Source organism: Carlito syrichta, unplaced genomic scaffold (assembly GCF_000164805.1).
Source record: "Carlito syrichta isolate Samal-C Ts95f unplaced genomic scaffold, Tarsius_syrichta-2.0.1 Scaffold118745, whole genome shotgun sequence".
NCBI classification, from domain to species: domain Eukaryota; kingdom Metazoa; phylum Chordata; class Mammalia; order Primates; family Tarsiidae; genus Carlito; species Carlito syrichta.
In genome coordinates this window covers 57,028-77,074 of record NW_007062841.1, presented here as the reverse complement: position 1 = coordinate 77,074, position 20,047 = coordinate 57,028, and the positions used below count along the sequence as shown (strand labels likewise).

The following is a 20,047-nucleotide window of genomic DNA, read 5'->3' as shown; positions in this document are numbered from 1 at the left end:
GGGCCCTGTCTAAAAAAAAAAAAAAAAAAACAGTTTAAACTAGTGTTAAAGTGACATCATCCATACATGTTCAACCCTTGGCTGATTTAGCTGTAGTTCAAAATTTGTCCCTGGTTAGGTATCCCACTCTGACACCTCAAGTGTACCTAGTATGCCTCTTCCTCAATCTTTAAACTAATTCTCATATTAGTGTTTGTAAAATAATTTGGAAGAAAAATCTAATATAGAGGAAGAAAAACCTTTGTGTCAAAGAACACATTAACTGCTTGCTTCTGACCAATTAAAATGGATAAGAAGTAACTATACAATGATTTTTAAAATATGTTTTTTTGTTGGACTCAAAGACTCTGGTACTGAATTGTTGCTTTGTTGCTGAAGTTAGATCCTGAAAGCCAGCATTCATAGTTACATTCCTAAAAAATAGTGATGGAAACTTTTAACTTATACTCTGGAAAAATGCCAAAATTAGATAAAACTAAATGTAACTGCTAAGTTTAAAAATAACTAAAGTAGCTGCTAGAGATTTGTCTAAATGAGAACACTTTTTTAAAACAATGACACGACACTTTAAATGTTCCCTCTGCATAACAATAGCCTATCAATTGACATGATTTAAGAATCCCTGTCACTACCCTCCCTAGCAGCCTAAGAAAGGCTGGCTTCATGAAAGACTATACATGCTCTGTGTAAACTGTAGCAGATCCAATCTTCAGACCCAGATTTTAAAAAATCCCACAGACTCAAGCTTGAGCTGTGAGAAACATCCCTATCCTTTATTTCTTCCTTTTGTTTGATACAGCACCAACGCACATGAAGAACAACTTGTGTTCTTTCTACCCTCTTTACAAATATGACCAGCTTAAGCAAAAGAGCATTATAACAAACCTGTCATCCCTCAAAAGTTTTGTTTTTAGTGATTAAAGAATAAGGAAGGACTTTTAAGGAAGAATACTGAAGAATAAGGAATAAGGAACAGGACTTAAGCAAGATGAGTGGCTAGCTTAAGTACTTGGGCACAGACAGGGAGGCAAAGAGCTAGAAACCATTTCCCTTTATAATGACCTCTTCATCCATCCTGAATTTTTTAAGAAAGGTCTAAAATTTCCAGTAGAAGTACAAACCTTATAAGTTTTATTGGATTTAACATTCTCAGGTTACATTTCTGGCAATGACAGTTTTGTTTCTAAAGGAAGGTCAATTAAAGAATCCCTTGAATAATGCAAGATATCTAACCTCATAAAATGTTTTGTCCCTCCTTACTTCCTAGCAATATAGAATTGATCCTCCATGACTTTAGACACAAAAGTGGATTGGGAGTCAAACATTTCATTACCTTAGTCATAAATCAAACATTTTTATAGATGGGAGGGAACATTTAATCTACTCTCATCATTTTACAGATAAGGAAACAGGTTGAAAATGGTGAAATGACTTATCCAAGGTCACAGACTAGGGTAATGCTGGAACCCGGAAGCAAAGTCCTTTTTTTTTTTCTGTGTCCCATTCCATCATAGTGAGGTAGAAATATCTTACACGTTTTTTTTCTTTTTCTACGCTGGCTCTCTTTAACCCTTGACATAAAATACCTAAATATCACACTCTCCCCTAAAAGCATTTCTATCATAACTTCTTCTTATATCCAACCATCACATGGAATAACTCTCCACTACATAAAACTGGGTTTACTATAATTGTCTTAGTTGGCCTCATTATACTTTAGTCAATTTCAAATAGGACAGAAACTTTTTTTAAAAAGTTCCTCACCTCTCTCCCAATTTCCTAATATTTCCTTGTTCACAAGAACTACAATTTCAACATCATGGACTGCTTATCCAACTGGAGCCAAAAGAAAGAGAGAAATAGAGAGGGGAGGGAGAGGGATTGAGAGATTCAATCTGACGAGTGATTGTTTTTGTTTCTTAATTCGGGGATTTCATTTCATACAATTCAGCAACTAAAAGGTATACATAATACCCTTCCCTGACACCAAGATACTGGCACAAACAAAATAACCTCACATTCTAAAGTACAAAGCTAGTTTCATAATGCATAAGCCATAAAGAAGCCACTGGAAAACACTAAGACCAAAGAGGTCTTACGTCTACCTCCTACCACTCATGAATTAGACTTTGTCAGTCTCAACCTTCCTTGGAAACCCACAGTGAGGTATTCAGTTAAGTCAGACAATTGGAAAGCCCTTAATGTTAAACCAGGAAATGATTTGTATCCAAATAAGTATAAAACTCCAAAAATGTGCTGGGCGTGGTGGCTCACACCTGTAATCCCAGTACTTTGGAGGCAGAGGTGAGAAGATTGTCTGAGTCCAGGTGTTTGAGGCTGGCCTGGGCAACTTGGTGAGAACTTGTCTCTACAATAAATCAAAAAAAAAAAAAAAAAACCAGCTGGGCATGGTGGCATGCACCTGTGGTTCCAGCTACTTGGAAGGCTGAGGCAGAAGGATCACCTGAGCCCAACAGGTCGAGGTTGTGGTGGCCATGAGTGTGCCACTGCACACCATCCTGGGCAACAGTGAGACTCCGACTCAAAAAAAGAAAGAAAGAAAAGAAAAGCAAAACTCCAAGAATGTAATGGCAACAGGAAATAATCATGAATAAAACTGAGGAACTATACCAGCTAAGTTTATGACCAATTCAAGCTTACCAGCTTCCTCTAGGCTCTCACTGTAGTCCTTTAAACTCAATTACTTGTGGCTATCCCTCTTAGAAAAGTTCTTTAGGTTCCTTTATGCGATTGTGTCCTACATCCTCTCTTATCTCTCTGATCTGCCTCATGGTCAAACTTGTTTTCATAACTGGTTCCTCCCATTTTTTCTCAGTTGTTCAATCATCAATCTTTTACTGATAACTCTCAAATATGTGCCTCATCCTGAATGTTTTTCCTGAGCTCCAGGCTCACATTCCTATCACCTTCTAGATTTTTTGCTCCTGGATATGCCCAGCTAGGTACCTCAAACTCAGCATGTCTAAAACAAAATTCATTGTCCAAACTATTCTTCTTGCCCTCCCTGCTCCCCATGGCATTTACATCTTCCTAGTCACAAATGTTTAAATCTCAGAATCACTGTTTTCCTTCAATAGACACTCCAATACCAAAACGTCTTAAATGAATCACCATAATTTCAATTCACTGCTTTCCATTTTCATTATTGTTACCCTAATCCCCCAGTATTTTCACTCTCCTAACATGACAACAGTTCTCTAACTAGTCTGCCCCTCACTCTAATCTCGTGGTGCCACACTGAATGGATTCATCCCCTCATATTGCAACCCCTATCATATCACTTCTCTTCCTCATTTGATGGGATTCTTATTACCTACTGAAATGAATACAAATTCCTTAGCCAGGCATGTCTTAAAAGCCAAGCGGAAGCACCTTTTTGAGGTACCAAAGCTTTTTGAGGTACCAAAGCTTTAAAGCCTGCAATTTCCTATAGCATTTTGATATCTTAGAACTGTGCTTCCAAAACTTTAGAGTGTATACAAATCACCTGGAGGGCTTGTTAAAACATAGATTCCTGGGTTTTCAGAGAGATTCTGACTCAGTAGGTCTGAGGAGGGGAGAATATGTATTTCTCACAAGTAAACACTGCCGGTATTGCTTTGAGTAGCTCTAATATAGATTATACTCCATTTATCTTAATATGTTTGTATTAGCTATGTTCCCCATCCTTCTTCCTACCTCAGTGCTTTTCTGTCACCTATTCTATGTCCCAAGGCCGTGTATTTCAGAGATGGCAACAAGCCCAGATTAGTCCAAAGTCTTCGCAGTAACTGGTTTAAGCATGAAACACAATAAGATTCTGGCTAGTGAGCCATAAGGGTAAAACTTGGAGAAAAGACTTTGGAGAAAGGTGTCCCTCACTGAAAAAAGAGATACATAAGAAAAAAAACACTCCTGGACATAATGATTATATGTCCATCCCTCACCCCCACTTTCTTTTACCATTTAAGTAAATTTGAAGGAAGCTGACCCAAGAATGAGGCAAATATGCCAAAGACAGCACAGCAGAAGGAAGGAAAGACTGATGAGTCTTTGCACTGAATTAACCAACCCTGGAATATCCTACTTCAAGATTTATGTGATAAAAGTTCCTCATTTTTTAAGTCAACTGAATTAGGATTTTTCTGCTCCATGAAATTAAAAGCATACTATTATAAGATTGTGCCAAAGCATACACCTCAAGTGCCACTCAACACATTAAGAGGCAGAAATGAGAAAAAAAAATTAAAAAACAAGAATGACCCAGTGTGAATTCCAAAATCATGAGAATCATCCCAACCTTTGGAAAACCTCTTTGATCCTTCAGCCCCCAAAGGCTCAAATTCTGTTACTTGCGTAGCTTCTGCCATTTTGGTAGTGGTGTTTGTTAGGTCACACTCCCAGAGGGACCTCCAGAATGTCAGGTCAGACCCACAGGGGGTATGGGTGACTGGTGCAATCCAGTGCTGAGTGAAAGATGCAAAGGACTGCACAGAAGCTAGATTGGAAAATACAGTTTATTTAGAAAACCAATTAGAGAGAGAGGGAGAGGAAGTTCACCTCCCCAAAGTAGGGGAGAGGGCCAAAGCTTAGTACATGGTGGCAGCTATAGCTCAAAGAACATGTGGACACTAGAGTTTAGTAAAGCAATGTGACTGGCTCTTGGTTGAATCCCTTTAATCCTTCCCTTTGATGGGGGAAGGTCATTAAGGTGACTGGGTGGTGGTCTGCTCCGTGTCATCACAAAGGGGCAGATAAGTGCAGGTATTGATGTCAGGTGATGGACATCAGGCAGATGGGTGGGTTAGTCACATGACTGCTGCCATGGTGGTGAGGTCTGTCTGTATCATGAAGGTCACCAAGGCCTGATTAGGTTAACTTGTGTCTTACGGGTAGAGGCAAGTACTTGAAATGGAAAAGCTAGTTAGTACAAAACAAACTGAGGAGAGTGATGGCAAAACAATTATCAATAGCTGCCTCTGAGAACTGGTTCTGTCCTTGGCTAGTGATTAGAGGATAAAGTGAACTACTAGAAAAACATGAGATTTAGGCAATGTTAAAATGGCTGCTCACTGGGTATATTAAATCCATGTTATGTCCTTTCAGTGTTCCTAATGTTCTAGGTAATGGCTTCTGAATATTTAAAAAGGACTTTAAAAATTTTTTTATTTTATTTTGTTTTAAAGTTGCAGGGTACATGCCAAGATTGTGTACATAAGTGGTTTAGGTACAGGCAAAGTTTTGGGCCTCCTACAGGACCTCAGTTCTCCTGAATTAGGATCAGGCACTCTTACTGATATTATGTGACCCTCCCCCACCTCCACAGTGTCCCGCTACTGCCAACTCCTTTTTTGTAGTATTATGAAGGGTGTTCAGGGTCCACTTATGAGTGAGAACATGTGGTACTCAGTTGTTTCTGTGATACTTCACTGAGTATGATACAGTCCAAATCCATCCAAGTTGCTGTGAAGTCCATAATTTTGTCCTTCTTTATGGTTGCATAATATTGCATCATGTATATGTACCACTTTTTTTTATCCAGTCCACTTTTGATGAGTAGCACAGTTGGTTCCATGTTTTTGCTATTGTGAATAAACACGTGTGTGCAGGTATCCTTTTTGTAGAATGATTTTAGTTCCTCTAATATATTCCTAGAAGGGGGATTGCAGGGTCATATGGAAGGTCAACTTCTAGTAATTTTAAAAATCACCACACTGTTTTCCATAGAGGTTAAATTAGTTTGCACTCCTACCAACAGTATAGAAGCATTCCCTTTTCTCCATATCCTTGCCAGCATCTGTTGTTTTTTGTTTTACTGTTGATGGCTACTCTTACTGGAGTTAGGTGATATCTCATTATAGTTTTGATTTGTATTTCTCTGATGCTTAGTGAATGTGCATTTTTTCATGTGTCTGTTGGCTGCTCGCATATCTTCTTTTGAGAAGTGTCTATTCATGTCTTGTGCCCATTTTTTAATGGAGCTGTTTTTTCTCTAAGAGGACTTTCAACCACAACTCTTACATGGAGGTTTAATCATTCCTATATCAAACACCCCAAAACTCCAACTTTTTACTTAAGATGTATGTCTGCAATCCTAGAACATACCCTCTTTAAGGGTACAAACTATATTATGCCATGTACCTTTTTTTCCCCTAAAACCTATCTCAACACCTGGCACAGTATAAATGCTTTATCATAGTAAGTAATTTGGAGATCAGGATTTAAATTATCATATGCTAGTGACTCAATCAGCTCCTATTCATTTGTCAGAGTTTAGTTTAACCCTTTGCACTCAGATTTCCCCTCTAAGGAGACATTGTAAATCTAGCAACCCAATCAGATGTCCCCTCTCAGGGGACATAAAGAAATTGCTGGTAATTATATAGGACAAACTTATGCTAGTGCACATTTTTAAAAAATGTATGTTTCCTTGAAGTTTTCCATTCAAATTGCATGGAAAAGCAAATACAGGCATGGACTAAATACTGAGATATACATAAAAATATATCAGCTGGCATCATGCAGAAAGAGAATTTGTGAAGTGCTTTCACTTCTTTGTAGCATTTGTATAAGAAAGGAAGCTGTAGGTATAACCTTCGTATCATATGGTGTAAGTTGAAAAGATAGATAAGCAAGTTACTATAGCCATGAAAGAGACTTTCTTTTTTTTTTTTTTTTTTGAGTGAGTTGGAGTCTCACTCTTTCGCCCAGACTGGAGTACAGTGGCCGCTCCCGGCCACCGCAGCCTCGACCTGCTGGGCTCTGGCGATCCTTCCACCTCAGCCTCCCGAGTAGCCGGAATTACAGGCATGCGCTACCACGCCCGGCTGATTCTTTGATTTATTGTAGAGATGAGGTCTCGCTGTCCAGGCGGGTCTCGAACCCGCGGGCTCAGGCAATCCACTCACCTCAGCCTCCCAAAAGCGCGGGATTACAGGCTGAGCCACCAAGCCCGGTGAAAGAGATTTGCAAAGTTGAAGTCAGATCCTATTAAATATCAAGCAGCACAGATAGAATATCTATCGGCACTAAGTCAGAAAAGTAATACTCTTTTACAAAATTTCATTTCATGATTTCATACTTTACAATTAGAACATTTTTATTTAGTTTGCAGAACAATGGCAAAACAAAAAAACAAAAGTGAGAGTTATAATAGAAGCGTCAGCATCTAGATTTAGAATTTTATACAGATAAGTTAGAAAAAAATAAATATTAATAGGGAAGAAAATGATAGTAGCAAGAATCTCATCATCTCACCAAGAAGAAAATGGGCAAAAGTAACAAAGTGATAGCAATGAAAGTGTTAGTAGTTTCAAAGAAGTAGAAAACAACGTATCGTCAAGTGAAGACTGGGAAGACATTACAGAAAAAGATTATCCAGCTACTTGGAGGATCGCCAGAGCCAGCGGGTCGAGGCTGCAATGGCCAGGAGAGTGCCACTTCACTCCAGTCTGGGCAACAGAGTGAGACTCCAACGCCAAAAAAAAAAAAAAAAGAAAGAAAGAAAAAAGAAAAAGAAAAAGATGATCCTCCAGCAGGAACAAATTTTGCTGTAGATCCTCAAGCAAGGACCACAAATAGCAAGTAATATAAGAGAACCAATTGACTGTTTTACTCAGTATTTTACTAATGAATTAGTGGATAGTGTAATAAAATAAACAAATTATTATGTGGATGAAAAAAGAGGGAAAAAAACAGCTATCACACAAATCAATTTGCATAAATGGCATGACGCTGAGAGGAATTTTTAGCTTTTATCACAGTTATCCTAAATATGGGAATAATTCAAGTACAAATTTGCAGGAGTACTGGTCAACTGCTTTCTTTCTTTTTTTTTTTTTGGTTGGAGTTTCACTCTGTCACCCAGCCTGGAGTGTGCAGTGACACACTTGACACTGGAGCCTTTACCTGCTGGGCTCAGGTGATCCTCCACCTCAACCCTCCAGGTAGCTAGAATTACAGGCATACACCACTATGCCTGGCTAACTTTTTTTTTTGTTTATTTTAGAGACAGTCTCACATTGCCCAGGCTGGTCTTGAACCCCTGGACTCAAGCAATACTCTTGCCTCCGCCTCCCAAAGTGCTGGGATTACAGGTGTGAGCCACAGCACCTAGCTACGTCAACTGCTTTCAATAGTAAAATACTCTTCTTTTCAAAACATTCAACAGAGAAAGATCTTTATTCAAATCTTCTGGAAGTTTCATTTGAAGATACCTGCATTGAATGATGAGATGATCAGAACTTGTATTCAACAAGCCAATAATTATTTGGAATATAACAATTCAAAATTTTTGCCATGTTTCATACCAGATCAGATAATTTGTGTTGACAAATCTGTTGTTCAACTTAAAGGGCAAATATCATTTATAACATACAATCCAAATAAGCCTACCAAACGGGGTATACGCATTTATGCACTAGCTTTTTTCAATACTACCCTACTATGGTAGTGTAACATCCTAAAACATCATTTGACCTGATCTTCCATTAAGCACCAGAATTCCATTACATTTATATAAAAGGTTGCTGGAAAAAGTTCCCAATGCAGGAGGACACCACACGTTTATTGACATATATTACACTAGTATTGTCTTAGCAGAAGAGTTACTAAAGATGAAATGTTGCTTTACTGGTACAAAGTCAACCGAAAAGGAATATCAGCACAAATCAAAAAGCCAAAGTTTTTAACAACAACAACAAAAAGTAGCATATAGGAAGAAATAATCTTACCTTTCTCACATGGAAGGACAAAAGGATCATTACAATTCTTAGCACTTGGAATCATGAAGGAATTAAATATACCACAAGGACATTATGTGGTAGAAATATTATATCAGTCAAAAAGTCTGAAATGATTTGAAATTATATTGCAAATATGAGCGGTGTGGATTCAATATACTTATATATATTGCTATTTGTGAAAATCTTTAAAGTGGTGGAGGAAATTATCATGGAGACTCGAAATATGTGTTAGTAACTCCTATATAGTGTACTGAGCATTAAAAAAAATGAAAAACCTATGTCCTATTTGAAATTTGTCAAGCTTCTGATTATCAGTCAAGAAGTAGTTTTCAGGAATCATGTGTGCGTCTTTCCACATTGTCTTTGGACAACAGACTGAACAATAAATTACATATTATTAATGTGGGAGGAAGAAAATGGGACTGCGTTGTCTTCTTGAATACAAAAGCACCAGGTGGAAGACGTTAAACAATGCTTGTCAGTAACTATTTCATATGCTACCATGCTGGGCTCCGGCGATCCTTCTGCCTCAGCCTTCCGAGTAGCCGGAATTACAGGCATGTGCTACCACGCCCGGCTGATTTTTTGATTTATTGTAGAGATGAGGCCTCACTGCCCAGGCGGGTCTCGAACCCGCGGGCTCAGGCAATCCACTCACCTCAGCCTCCCAAAGGCTGAGGTTCTGTAAAATACAGAACTTTTTTTTGTCATAAATAAGTTCCTCAGTGTCCAAAATTCCATTATAAGCCAAATATCATTACAATAGGATAACTGGTTCCAACAATATACTATTTAATATGAAGTGATCTGTCTTCATTATTTTGTAAAAAGTACAGTCAAATTGCTGGTAGGTGATCCATGAGATGTCTTCAAGTGCAAAGGGTTAAATGTTACCTGAGATTATCCTTCTAGAAATCTTTCTTTTTTGAGTTGGAGTCTCACTCTGTCACCGGCTACCGCAGCCTCGACCTGCTGGGCTCTGGCGATCCTTCTGCCTCAGCCTTCCAAGTAGCTGAAACTATAGGCACGCACTACCACGCCCGGCTAATTTTTGATTTATTGTAGAGATGAGGGCTCGCCAAGTTGCCCAGGTGGGTCTCGAACCCGCAGCCTCAGGCAATCCACTCACCTCAGCCTCCCAAGGCGTGGGATTACAGGCTGAGCCACCGAGCCAGGCTTAGAAATCTTTCTAAACTGAGCAAGGCTACCCACTACATGCTCACATGCTAGATCCTTGTCCCTCTACTTTATAACATCATACTTCAAACATCTTTTTCAACATTTATCTTACCCAACAGACTGGAAAGTGTGTGAAAACAGACCATGTCTGTATTGTTGATAACTGTATTCTCACTGCCTCACACAAAGCTTGAAATAACACAGATACTCAAGTAATGTTTATTAAATAAATAAGAACCTATGATCCTGCTATGTGCTGAGTATAAAGAAGGAAAAATCCAGTCTAGTGCAGGTAGTGCCTGATAAGATAAGATAAAATATATAAGAGCCATGATTTCTGGGCCATGGAAAAGCAGAGTTAAGAACAGTATAGACTCTCTTGAGTACCTGAAGCCCCAGTCCCTAAGGCTTCTCAAGTAAAGGCTGATTTATCATTCAAGTATCAGGAAATGTGGTCAAAAAAATCTCAAATGGTAGACAGTCTAGATAAAATGACCTCTAAATTTATTTTCAATTTTTATATAAATGTCACTGTAATGTTTGCACTAACTTTAGAGATTAAATAAAACTGAGCAATCTATATATTTATATTTAGTTGAATTTTTAAAATAGTCTATGATAGTCAATCATATCTTAAGAAAAATTAATTCAACTAGCTATATCTTACACAATTTTATATCTTTTTATTTTAAAGTCAATATTATTTTATATTGTAAACTATAATATGACTACATTTAGATATATTCTTAAACGACCCAGGTTTACGTTGATATGAATGCTTAATAAATACTTTTTGAAAACAAAAGTAACAGGATATCAGGATGCAGCAACAAATTTGCAGAGCTACTCACTAATCAAGAATTTTGCTACATGCGTGCTTTAAACAACTGTTACGCCGGGCTTGGTGGCTCAGCCTATAATCCCGCGCCTTTGGGAGGCTGAGGTGAGTGGATTGCCTGAGCCCGCGGGTTCGAGACCCGCCTGAGCAGCGAGGCCTCATCTCTACAATAAATCAAAAAATCAGCGGGGCGTGGTAGCACATGCCTGTAATTCCGGCTACTCGGAAGGCTGAGGCAGAAGGATCGCCGGAGCCCAGCAGGTCGAGGTTGCAGTGGCTGGGAGTGGCCACTGCACTCCAGTCTGGGCGGCAGAGTGAGACTCCAACTCAAAAAAAATAAATAAATAAAAAACTGTTACAATTTATATATAACCCAGACTTCTCACTAACAAGATTAGCCTTGCTCTCATACAAAAGAATAGCTCTTAAAATCTCAAAGAAAAAAATAAAATATCACTCCTGGAAAACAGAACATTTAGATCAGATTTGTTAAATAATACCACTTTGTTTTAAGTTTAATGGATGATAAAAAAAAAAAAGAAGTCAACCCAAGGGGCCTATCACATTCATTTGTTGAGAAGATGGGAAAAGGGTATAACATAAAAATCACCGCGAAGGACCAAACAGTAATCTGATAGTCCTGCTGTGTAAGATGATATACATGCATTTAGACAAACGTTTAAGCTTGAAAAGACTTTACGGTCAATGAGTCTAATTCCTTATCTTGAAGATGAGGAAACAGGGGCTCAGAGATGCTGACTTGCCTAAGGACACAGTGGCGGTGCCAACCTGGAACATAAGCCCAGTTGCCTGGTACCTCGCTTCTCCTACTAGAGGAAGGTCTCTCCTTTCTCAGTTACAATGCGTTTACATGTGTTACCACCTTCAGGTGTATGCCACCAAATCTGAACTAACTATGTCTATTATGTGAGTTAAACTACAAATTAGAGGAAGCATTCTTTTACCATATCTCATGGCCTTCAATCCTTCTTTATGTATTGTTTTCTGAGCAAACAATACATTTAAAAAATCAAAGAAAGCTTTTATGTTGTCTATAAATATTTTTATTACCAAGGCTAAGCATTTTACCATTGGTATAAATGAACTCAAAACAGTGCATATAACTATGTTATTCCGTTTTCCTGTACTCTTTAGTTTTAAAATTCTAGGCAGGGATATAACACAAATGAAATATCACTTCAGCCTTTGGCAAGGCAGCAAGTAGAGGAAAATACAAACTCCAATCATCTCGTCATTGTGGCCTAGGAGAATGTAGAGCTATTGTCAAAGGGAGTGTCCCCTAAAATAGTATTTTTACAATTTGATGACTAGCAAGTAGAAAGGAAATTAAACATATCATGACTATTTCAGGTCCATGAATACAATGGTTTTTTTTTTTAAGATACACATGAAATCACAGAAAAATAGGGAATTAATTCTCTTGATTTACATAGAAAAAAAAACTTACAGCAATATCCAAAAATGTTTTGGGAAATGAAACATTTTGTTGTTTATATAAGTTAAATAAGATAACATAGCCAATTTCTTCATGTTTTTCAAAAACAGTCCTTAATTGTCAAAATAGTTTGGGGGCATAATCGATTTCATTTGGCAATGACTGAGAAAAATAAACAATGGAACTGTTGGCAGAGGCAGCATTTGAGTCCCAGACAATTACTTTGCAACAAATTAAAGGAAATGCCTGCATTACCAATCAGGAAAACTAGGAAACAGATTTCAAATGGAGTATTATCTCTTCCCTCTCCCCTACCACATAAGTTGTCCAATCAAAAAACACATAAAATTTAATTTTCCTTTGATAGCTTAACAAACTTGCAAAGAGTTTAAAAAGTTACTAATAGAAAGATACATGCCTTGTGGTAGAGTTTTAGAGCTCTCAGAAATATAGTTTCAATTAATAGTCACTGTGCCTGGGACAATACACTATATTACCAAGAACAAGATGTCCACAATTCAAACACTACTCCTCCAAGTTCGAAATATGATATTTTAGAAAAGAAACCATACACTGTGTCAAAAGGGCAAAAGTCTTTAGAAAAACTCCTTCTTCTAAAGAAATCTCATGCAACCAACAGGGTGATAGGTGAATCATATTTTCTCATCCATTAAATCACAAACCCACAAAGGATCCCCCCACTAATTTATGCAATATTGCTGGAATCTTTTCCAATAGTATAAATGCTGGATATCTGGATGAATGACATTACAAAAAGTTAATACAGTTAACTCTTAGTCATTTACACAGATTATCCAGTTTGACTTTTAAGTATCTGTTTATATTTTCTCAGTAATATGTCTGGCTTTCTAACAACTCATAATACCCGTACTTCTGCAACAAAATACCAAACAAAATTTGGTGAGAACTAGAAAATTATATTATATTGTTCTTTTATCTAGAACATTTTCATTACTAGGCCAACTAATGTTCCTCAGACAATCTTAACTATCTCTTTATTTTCATTTAAGTTGCTTCAATTCATCTATAAAGAAAAAATAATATACGCACTCAGAGAGAATGGTCTCTGTGAAGTAATAGTGCAAGAAAATGCCAATGGTCCCAAATAACATCTAAGAGTAATTTCATTTTAATGTTACTTTTCAATTTATCTTCAGAATATTAAAATGACACTTCCAAGAAGTATATCAGTTAATATTTCTTATTTCTCTAACGTTTCTTGTCAATTTTTTCCCTAGGAAGGCATCCACAAATAAAAATCATCCATCTTATTAGAAGAAGGTCTGAGTTAGCAAGAACATGGGCAACTTAACCATAGAGATTAAAGTCCATGTTGAAAAACAGTCAACAGTTTTCATCAGCTCAACTCTTCATTCTGAACTTCTCTAATTTTGCATTTATAACCGTGACTCTGAATTTAACTAAAGCCCCCTCTCTCTCTAGCAACATAGTAAGACCTAAACCACTTTTAAGTTCTCTTTGAAAAATGAGAGGTGTGTCTCAGTCATTACTTTAATGACTCTAGTCCTGACTCAAATCCCCCTGTGCTAAAAGTATTCTAGTCATCTGAATGACCAGCAACAGGCTAAATTTGGTTTTAGGATTTGAGAAGGTCCAGGCCCCAGAATTCTTCCTGTCCCTGTACTCATCTAAGACCCGTCAGTTATAATTAGCTCAGTAATCTTCCCTGGCTAGCTGCCATCTACCAAACAGGACTCACCAAAAAAGTCACAAAAAGAATTCTAACAAATGGGAAAGTTGATAGGCCTCAAATATTTTTTAAGTGACACAGAGGCACTTGAATGGCTTTCCCTGAAATATAAGTACCTCAGTTTAAGAACATTAGAGACATTTTTACCAAATTTAGATAGATAATTGCATATTTAAAACGATTTTTAATAAACAGTGCCTCTAACACTACAGCATAAGCACCTAACATGGCATTAGCTGGCTATTCAACATTAGTCTCTCTACTATTTGGAAGTTTCAAAACATTTAGGGAGATTACCCCCCACAGCGCTCGGATCTTTCTTTCTTTTTTTTTTTTTGAGTTGGAGTCTTACTTTGTCGCCCAGACTGGAGTGCAGTGGTCGCACCTGGCCACCTCAGCTTCGACCTGCTGGCTTCTGGCGATCCTTCCGCCTCAGCCTTCCCAGTAGCCGGAATTACAGGCATGCGCTACCATGCCTGGCTGATTTTTTGATTTATTGTAGAGATGAGTCTTGCTGACCAGGCGGGTCTCGAACCCGCGGGCTCAGGCAATCCACTCACCTCAGCCTCCCAAAGGCTGAGCCACTGAGCCCGGCTTGCGCTCAGATCTTTCTAAGAGCAAAATTCCAAAAAAAAATTCCCACTGACAAATCTGGCAAAGATCACATCCGCAGATGACCCCCAGAACTCAAACTGCAACAGGGGAAGAGATAATATTCATATTATTTTGCATAATTGGGGGCCCTGCAACATCCCCAAGGGCAGAGAATATCAACAGCTGCGGAAGAAATTTCACAAGAAGGCAGGAGAGCACAATACACCAACAAGGAATTATGCTGCAGATGCAGTAAAGAAGGGTTTTCCTATGAGAAGGATCCTTAAGTGCCTGAGGAACACAGACTTGGGAAGATGAACAAAGGAAGTTGAACCTTCTTATGGCCAAAGACTATATCCTGAGAACTCTCCTGCCTATCTATTTTTTTCAACGAATATTTCCACCTAATAGCTTATAATAAACATGCTTGAGGATGGAGATGCCTAGCTTTCCTGTAAATCATATTACCTAGATTTGGGGAAAGAGATTCAAGCTAAGTGTTGCAATCTGTGTTCTATGACACTCAAAACACAATTCGCACAACACATAGGTATAATACCTAGAGTTGCTAAACTTCAAGCACCCACTATAAAGGACATAGCAGAAATCTCAATACAGTGCACTGCACATAGTAAGACCTCTAGACATTTTTTTGTTGACTAGACTCAAATGCCACCCACTGTTCTGGCCCCCACATTGTACAAGCTTCACCCCACCCTCCCATCTATGCACTTTAAAAACAGTCTCTCCCAAGTGCTCTGGTCTGAACACCAAATCTGGAACAGAAAAACAAAGAACCGTCATACTGTCTTGCTACTGTTTATTTCTGTTGACGATTTCTGGTAGCAATACTATCTAAGAGACCATCATTTCAGGAAAGAAAAGTAAAATTTACTAGTCGCCTAATATGTTCCTAGCAAATCCACATAATTCATCTCATTTCAGTTTCTCATAAACCTGAGGCATAAGCATTAATACCCAATTAAAAAGGTAGAAACTGAGATTCAAAAAAGTTTTGTGTCTAAGATCACCTGTTAGTAACAGGATTCAAACTACCCTTCCATCTTTCTCAACATTTATGTAATCTAAGAGATGTTATTAAAAAAAAACACAACCAAAAAATGTAGTAGTATACTATGTAGTAGGCTAAATAGTTTAGTAGGCTAGCCTACTAAAAAGTACATGGAACGTGCTAAGTTGTGGGTTTCTTGTTTGTCATTCATGACAAATTCTTTTAGAGAATCTACCACTTACAAAACACTGTAATCTTCCCAGAGAATATAAATCATCTTTGCCCAAAGAGAACTGACAGTCTAGATAGAGACGGGTCATTTCTTGAATTTCTTGAAATGTGAGAAGAACGAGAAGTGTTGGAAAAAACAAGGGTTTTAGACACATTCAAATATGAACTTCAGTGCTTCATACTAGCTGTGAACTTTGGGCAGGATACTTAAATTTCTAAGGGCATTATAAAAATCTACCTCTTAGAGCTGTTTAGAAGCTTTATGAGACAACATACGAAAATATAATATGAAAATAAGTAGAAACCTAACATTTGTTAATTCTTTTGCCTATGAAGTAGCATCTAAGTGCCAATGAGTGGAAATATTAATAAGTTCTGCAGCAAAAATCAAATATTTTGATTTGCTTTTTTAAAAAATCAACACCGAAAAGTTCAACTTTTACACTTAAAAACTGATCTGTAGCAACAGCTGTGTCATTAGTCAACTAGGTTTATCATAACAGCAGCAAGAGTTAAACATATAGAGGGCTCACACTTGAAGTACAAAATTTAAACAATGATAATGAGCACAATCATGTTTTTTTAAAAAGTGTTGGAGGTGTGTCATCTTTTTGTGCAAGACTGCCAGTTTTCAAAGAAAAACTACCATTTAGTAAAAGGCAAAAGCGCATGGCAACTGCCAGGATAGTAGTGCATGCCTGCAGTCCCAGTTACTCAGGAGGCTGAGATAGGAGGATTGCTTGAGCCCAGGAGTTGGAGGCTATGAACCTGTGAATAGCCACTGCACTCTAGCCCAGAAAATGTATTGAGCCCCTCCCTCCACCCTTGTGTCTTAAACAGAAAAATAAAAAGTGGATGGCAGCTAAATGCAATGTGGTATTTGGCTTGAACGAGGGGAACAGAAATCTGAAGGAAGTCTGTAGTTTAGTTAGTAGTAATGTACTTAAGTTAATTTCTTAGTTTTGACAACTGTGCAACTTTTCTATAAATCTGGAAGTATTCCAAAATAAAGATTTTTTTTTTAAACAGATGACAAAGTAATGGCAAACACACAGTGATTCTTAGGTAATGCCACTTGATTTGAATCTTCTGAGGACAGTAAACCCTAACCACAAAGAATGTAAAATCAGTCAATGCTCACCAACTCTACAAGCCATTCTAAAGTACAACTACATGGGACACCTAGAGTTTAATGATATTCCTAACTTTTAAAGAGAAGTGACCTGTCTACTTTTCCCTAGCATACTGTTGCAAAATACAGGCTTTATGGTAACTGAATATTGTTATCACAGTACAGTACATTTTAACAGTTACTTCTGCCTTTCTATTCTCCAACAAGCCATTTACTCAATCAGAACATAAGAAGCATCTCTTACCATATATAAGGCATAACATGAATTTGAAAGTCTAATGACAAGTGACATTTCTGAGCTTAGCGCTACAAGCAGGCATGATGTCCCATCTGTTTCAGTAATAATGCAGGCAGTCAAATTCTTTTACTTTATTATACAAAATTTAAAGCAACATTAATAAAGTGATGTAAAATTCACTAGGATATTTTTATTCCCAGGGTCAATTTATGGCCATTACTGACACAACTTTTTTTTTCAAAGTACATCTACACTTATCAAGAAAGAAGCACAGTAAGTAGTTGTGAACTTTACTGTGTTCATCAAGATGGCTGAAGCTTTCATACGCCGGGATCTACAAGGAAAGGGTTTTCTTGCACACCTGAAGGCAAATCTTACCCTACGAACTGGTGATAGAGGGTTTAAGGCAGCACCAATTTAAATGTATATATACCATACACACACACATGCATTCATACATACACACAATGTTACTGCTTAGCTCAGTTGATTGGCATTCCCTAACCCTGTTTTACATACACACGTGGAATTAATTCAGGGGCAATTTTCAAATTTCAAAGAAACCTTAATCATCTTATTTCAAAAAAAGGAAACATAAACACAGCAATGCAGCAAAGTCATTTCTCCAGCTGAAATGACCTCTAGCTTCTACCGGCTACTCCCGGTTTCGCAATAAATGAATCTGAGACGCAAACCACGTACACACAAACGGAGTAGCAGAGGAGAACACTAAAGCTTCCCCAACAGTCCTGGCAAAACCCCCTGCCTTTCCCAGTCCTCCCGGTTCCCCAGCCCTTCCCGTCCCCGCACACAGAGGTACCCTGACATCGACCAGAAAAAGAGAGCAGGGATTAACCAGCAGCCAAAATCTTGTTTAATCATCATTCACAGCCACTATCCAGGGGAGCCAGAGTACTACTAACCTGATTTCAGGGAGGCAGAACTAAACCCAGCAGGGCACAGGGGCATAAATTACACGCATCTGAAGCGCCAACCCAAGCAACTCAAGGCAGCTCAGATGACAATTCAACGCAAAAGGTTTCGCAAATGTGATCTCAAGTGAACACTTCCACTTCCAAACCACCCACCAACCTCTCGACAGCCAGCCCCCAAAATCGGCTGAAGCAACCCGAGAAATAAGAAGAAACATGCCTTACCTTGTACAAATCTCGACATTTTAGGATTTTAGTAAAACACTTTGGTTTATAATTTTTCAAAAAAATGTCTCTAGGAGTCACGCTATAGGGCAGGTCTCTCTTCCTCCCCTGCTTTGACAACAGACGTATTCTTTCCCCCCTATGTTTAGCTACTTAAGGGAGTATTTATTCAAAGAGATTAAAACTGGCTAAAAAAAAATACACCTAGTTAAAACCTTCTTCAGTTCCAAAAGACAGAAACTTAGTGCGACTGAGTCCGCTTGGGAACTCTTGGCTACACTGCGCTCCTGACACAAATGGGGGCCAGCTGGAGACTCCGGAAAAGGTAAAACCACGCGAACTTTAATTTCATCAATGAAAGAGGCGGACCTAAAGCGGCTATTTCACCGCCTCCCGGTCCCCACGCCCTCCGGGGCTGGACTGCAGCAGGCACTGGGAGGCCGCACCCCTAGCTGCCCCCTCCCCGGCGCCGCTGTCCAGCCTCCCGCCGGCTCCCCGGAAAACCCTGGCCAACAGCGACTCCCGCCAAGCAGGGGTCGGGGGAAGCGGGTGAGGCCGGCAACGGGGGCCAATGCAACCATTTTTACCAGCCCATAAACATCCCGGGACTAGGAGGCGCTAACAAATTCCGCGCTCGGGCTGGCAGACTGGCCGGGGCCTCCAACTCCCCGCCTTCCCGCCGCGAGTGGCGAAACCTGGCCGCAGCTTTTCCCCAAGAGGGGCCGATGGCTACGTTGCCCCTCAGAGAATACGGCGCCACCGGCGAGGGTGGCCGGAGTCCCCTGAGAGGGCCCCGACACTTCCCACACATGTTCCTATCCCTTCTGCCCTGCGCTTTCCAGAATTCCAGAATCGGCGTCAGGGACCACCCAGCGAGTGTGAACCGGGCGCTACACCTCTTGGGGGAAGCGCACCCACCGCCGGGGTCGCCGGAAGCCCGACCCCGCCCCTCCCCAAGCCGCCAGCGAGACCCACCTTCCTCCTCTTCCTTTAGCAGCGGGGAAATTAGGGGCGTTTACGGAGCCCCGGGAAGAAAGCACGCAGGCTAAGAGGTCACCCCTCTTCCCTCACACATGCACACCTCGCCCGTGGCTGCTGACTCCGTCTGCCCACCGTCTTCCTGCTCCCGCCACCCAAAGACCCCACTTTCTCCTAAACACCTCCCCTCCCCCTCCATTCGCAGCAGTCCCCTCAATGCGGAAATGTCCCTGCCGCGCAGACCGACAAGCGTAGCCACCAATCAGGAGCCAAGGCGAACGCAGAGCCTGGCCAATGAGACGTGCGGAGGTGGCAGTGGGCGGGGCGCTGCAGCTCCAGGGAGCCCGCCTGTGACTACCGCGGAGCCGAACGCAGGCGTCCCACGTGTGGGGTCAGCACCCGTCGCGGGTCGCGGCAAGGGGTGTCTCACCAGGAACATTCCCAGCCGTCTACCTCAGCAAGGGAAAGAACCTAAGCACGAGTGGTTACTTTTGCAGTCAATAAAAATGTTCCTGCTTACCGGGGACTGAAAGGAGGCTCCGTCAATATAGAGCCGGAGTTCCCCATAGCTGCTATCCTGAAGGCCCAGGCCCTTCTCAGTGCACGCTCACTCTGCTCACCACATCTGACGTGAGGAAGATAATGATGCGTTAAGGAGTCAACAGTGGGGTGTGTGGGGGCAACTAGCACGAGGAGGAATTTAGGGCGTCGAAGAAAGCGCCAACTGAAGGCTCCCTCATCATGGTCACCGCTGTC

At 39.9% G+C, this 20,047-nt stretch overlaps 1 protein-coding gene across 3 annotated transcripts in view; it reads right to left on the bottom strand.

The window, feature by feature from the left end:
- The window catches only part of UGP2 (UDP-glucose pyrophosphorylase 2), a 68,385-nt gene extending 48,904 nt beyond the window's left edge, over positions 1 to 19,481 (bottom strand). Inside the window, exon 1 of one of the 3 annotated variants that reach the window (XM_008047938.1) lies at positions 19,289 to 19,481. Coding sequence is in view for 2 of the 3 variants with exons in the window: in XM_021707497.1 (XP_021563172.1) it covers positions 18,080 to 18,125 (46 nt within the window). In the remaining variant the exon portion in view is untranslated. Of the gene's footprint in view, positions 1 to 18,079; positions 18,198 to 18,313; positions 18,988 to 19,288 lie in introns of those variants that run through there. The other 2 variants (XM_021707498.1, XM_021707497.1) reach the window with 2 other exon arrangements.
- Positions 19,482 to 20,047: the final 566 nt, after the last annotated feature.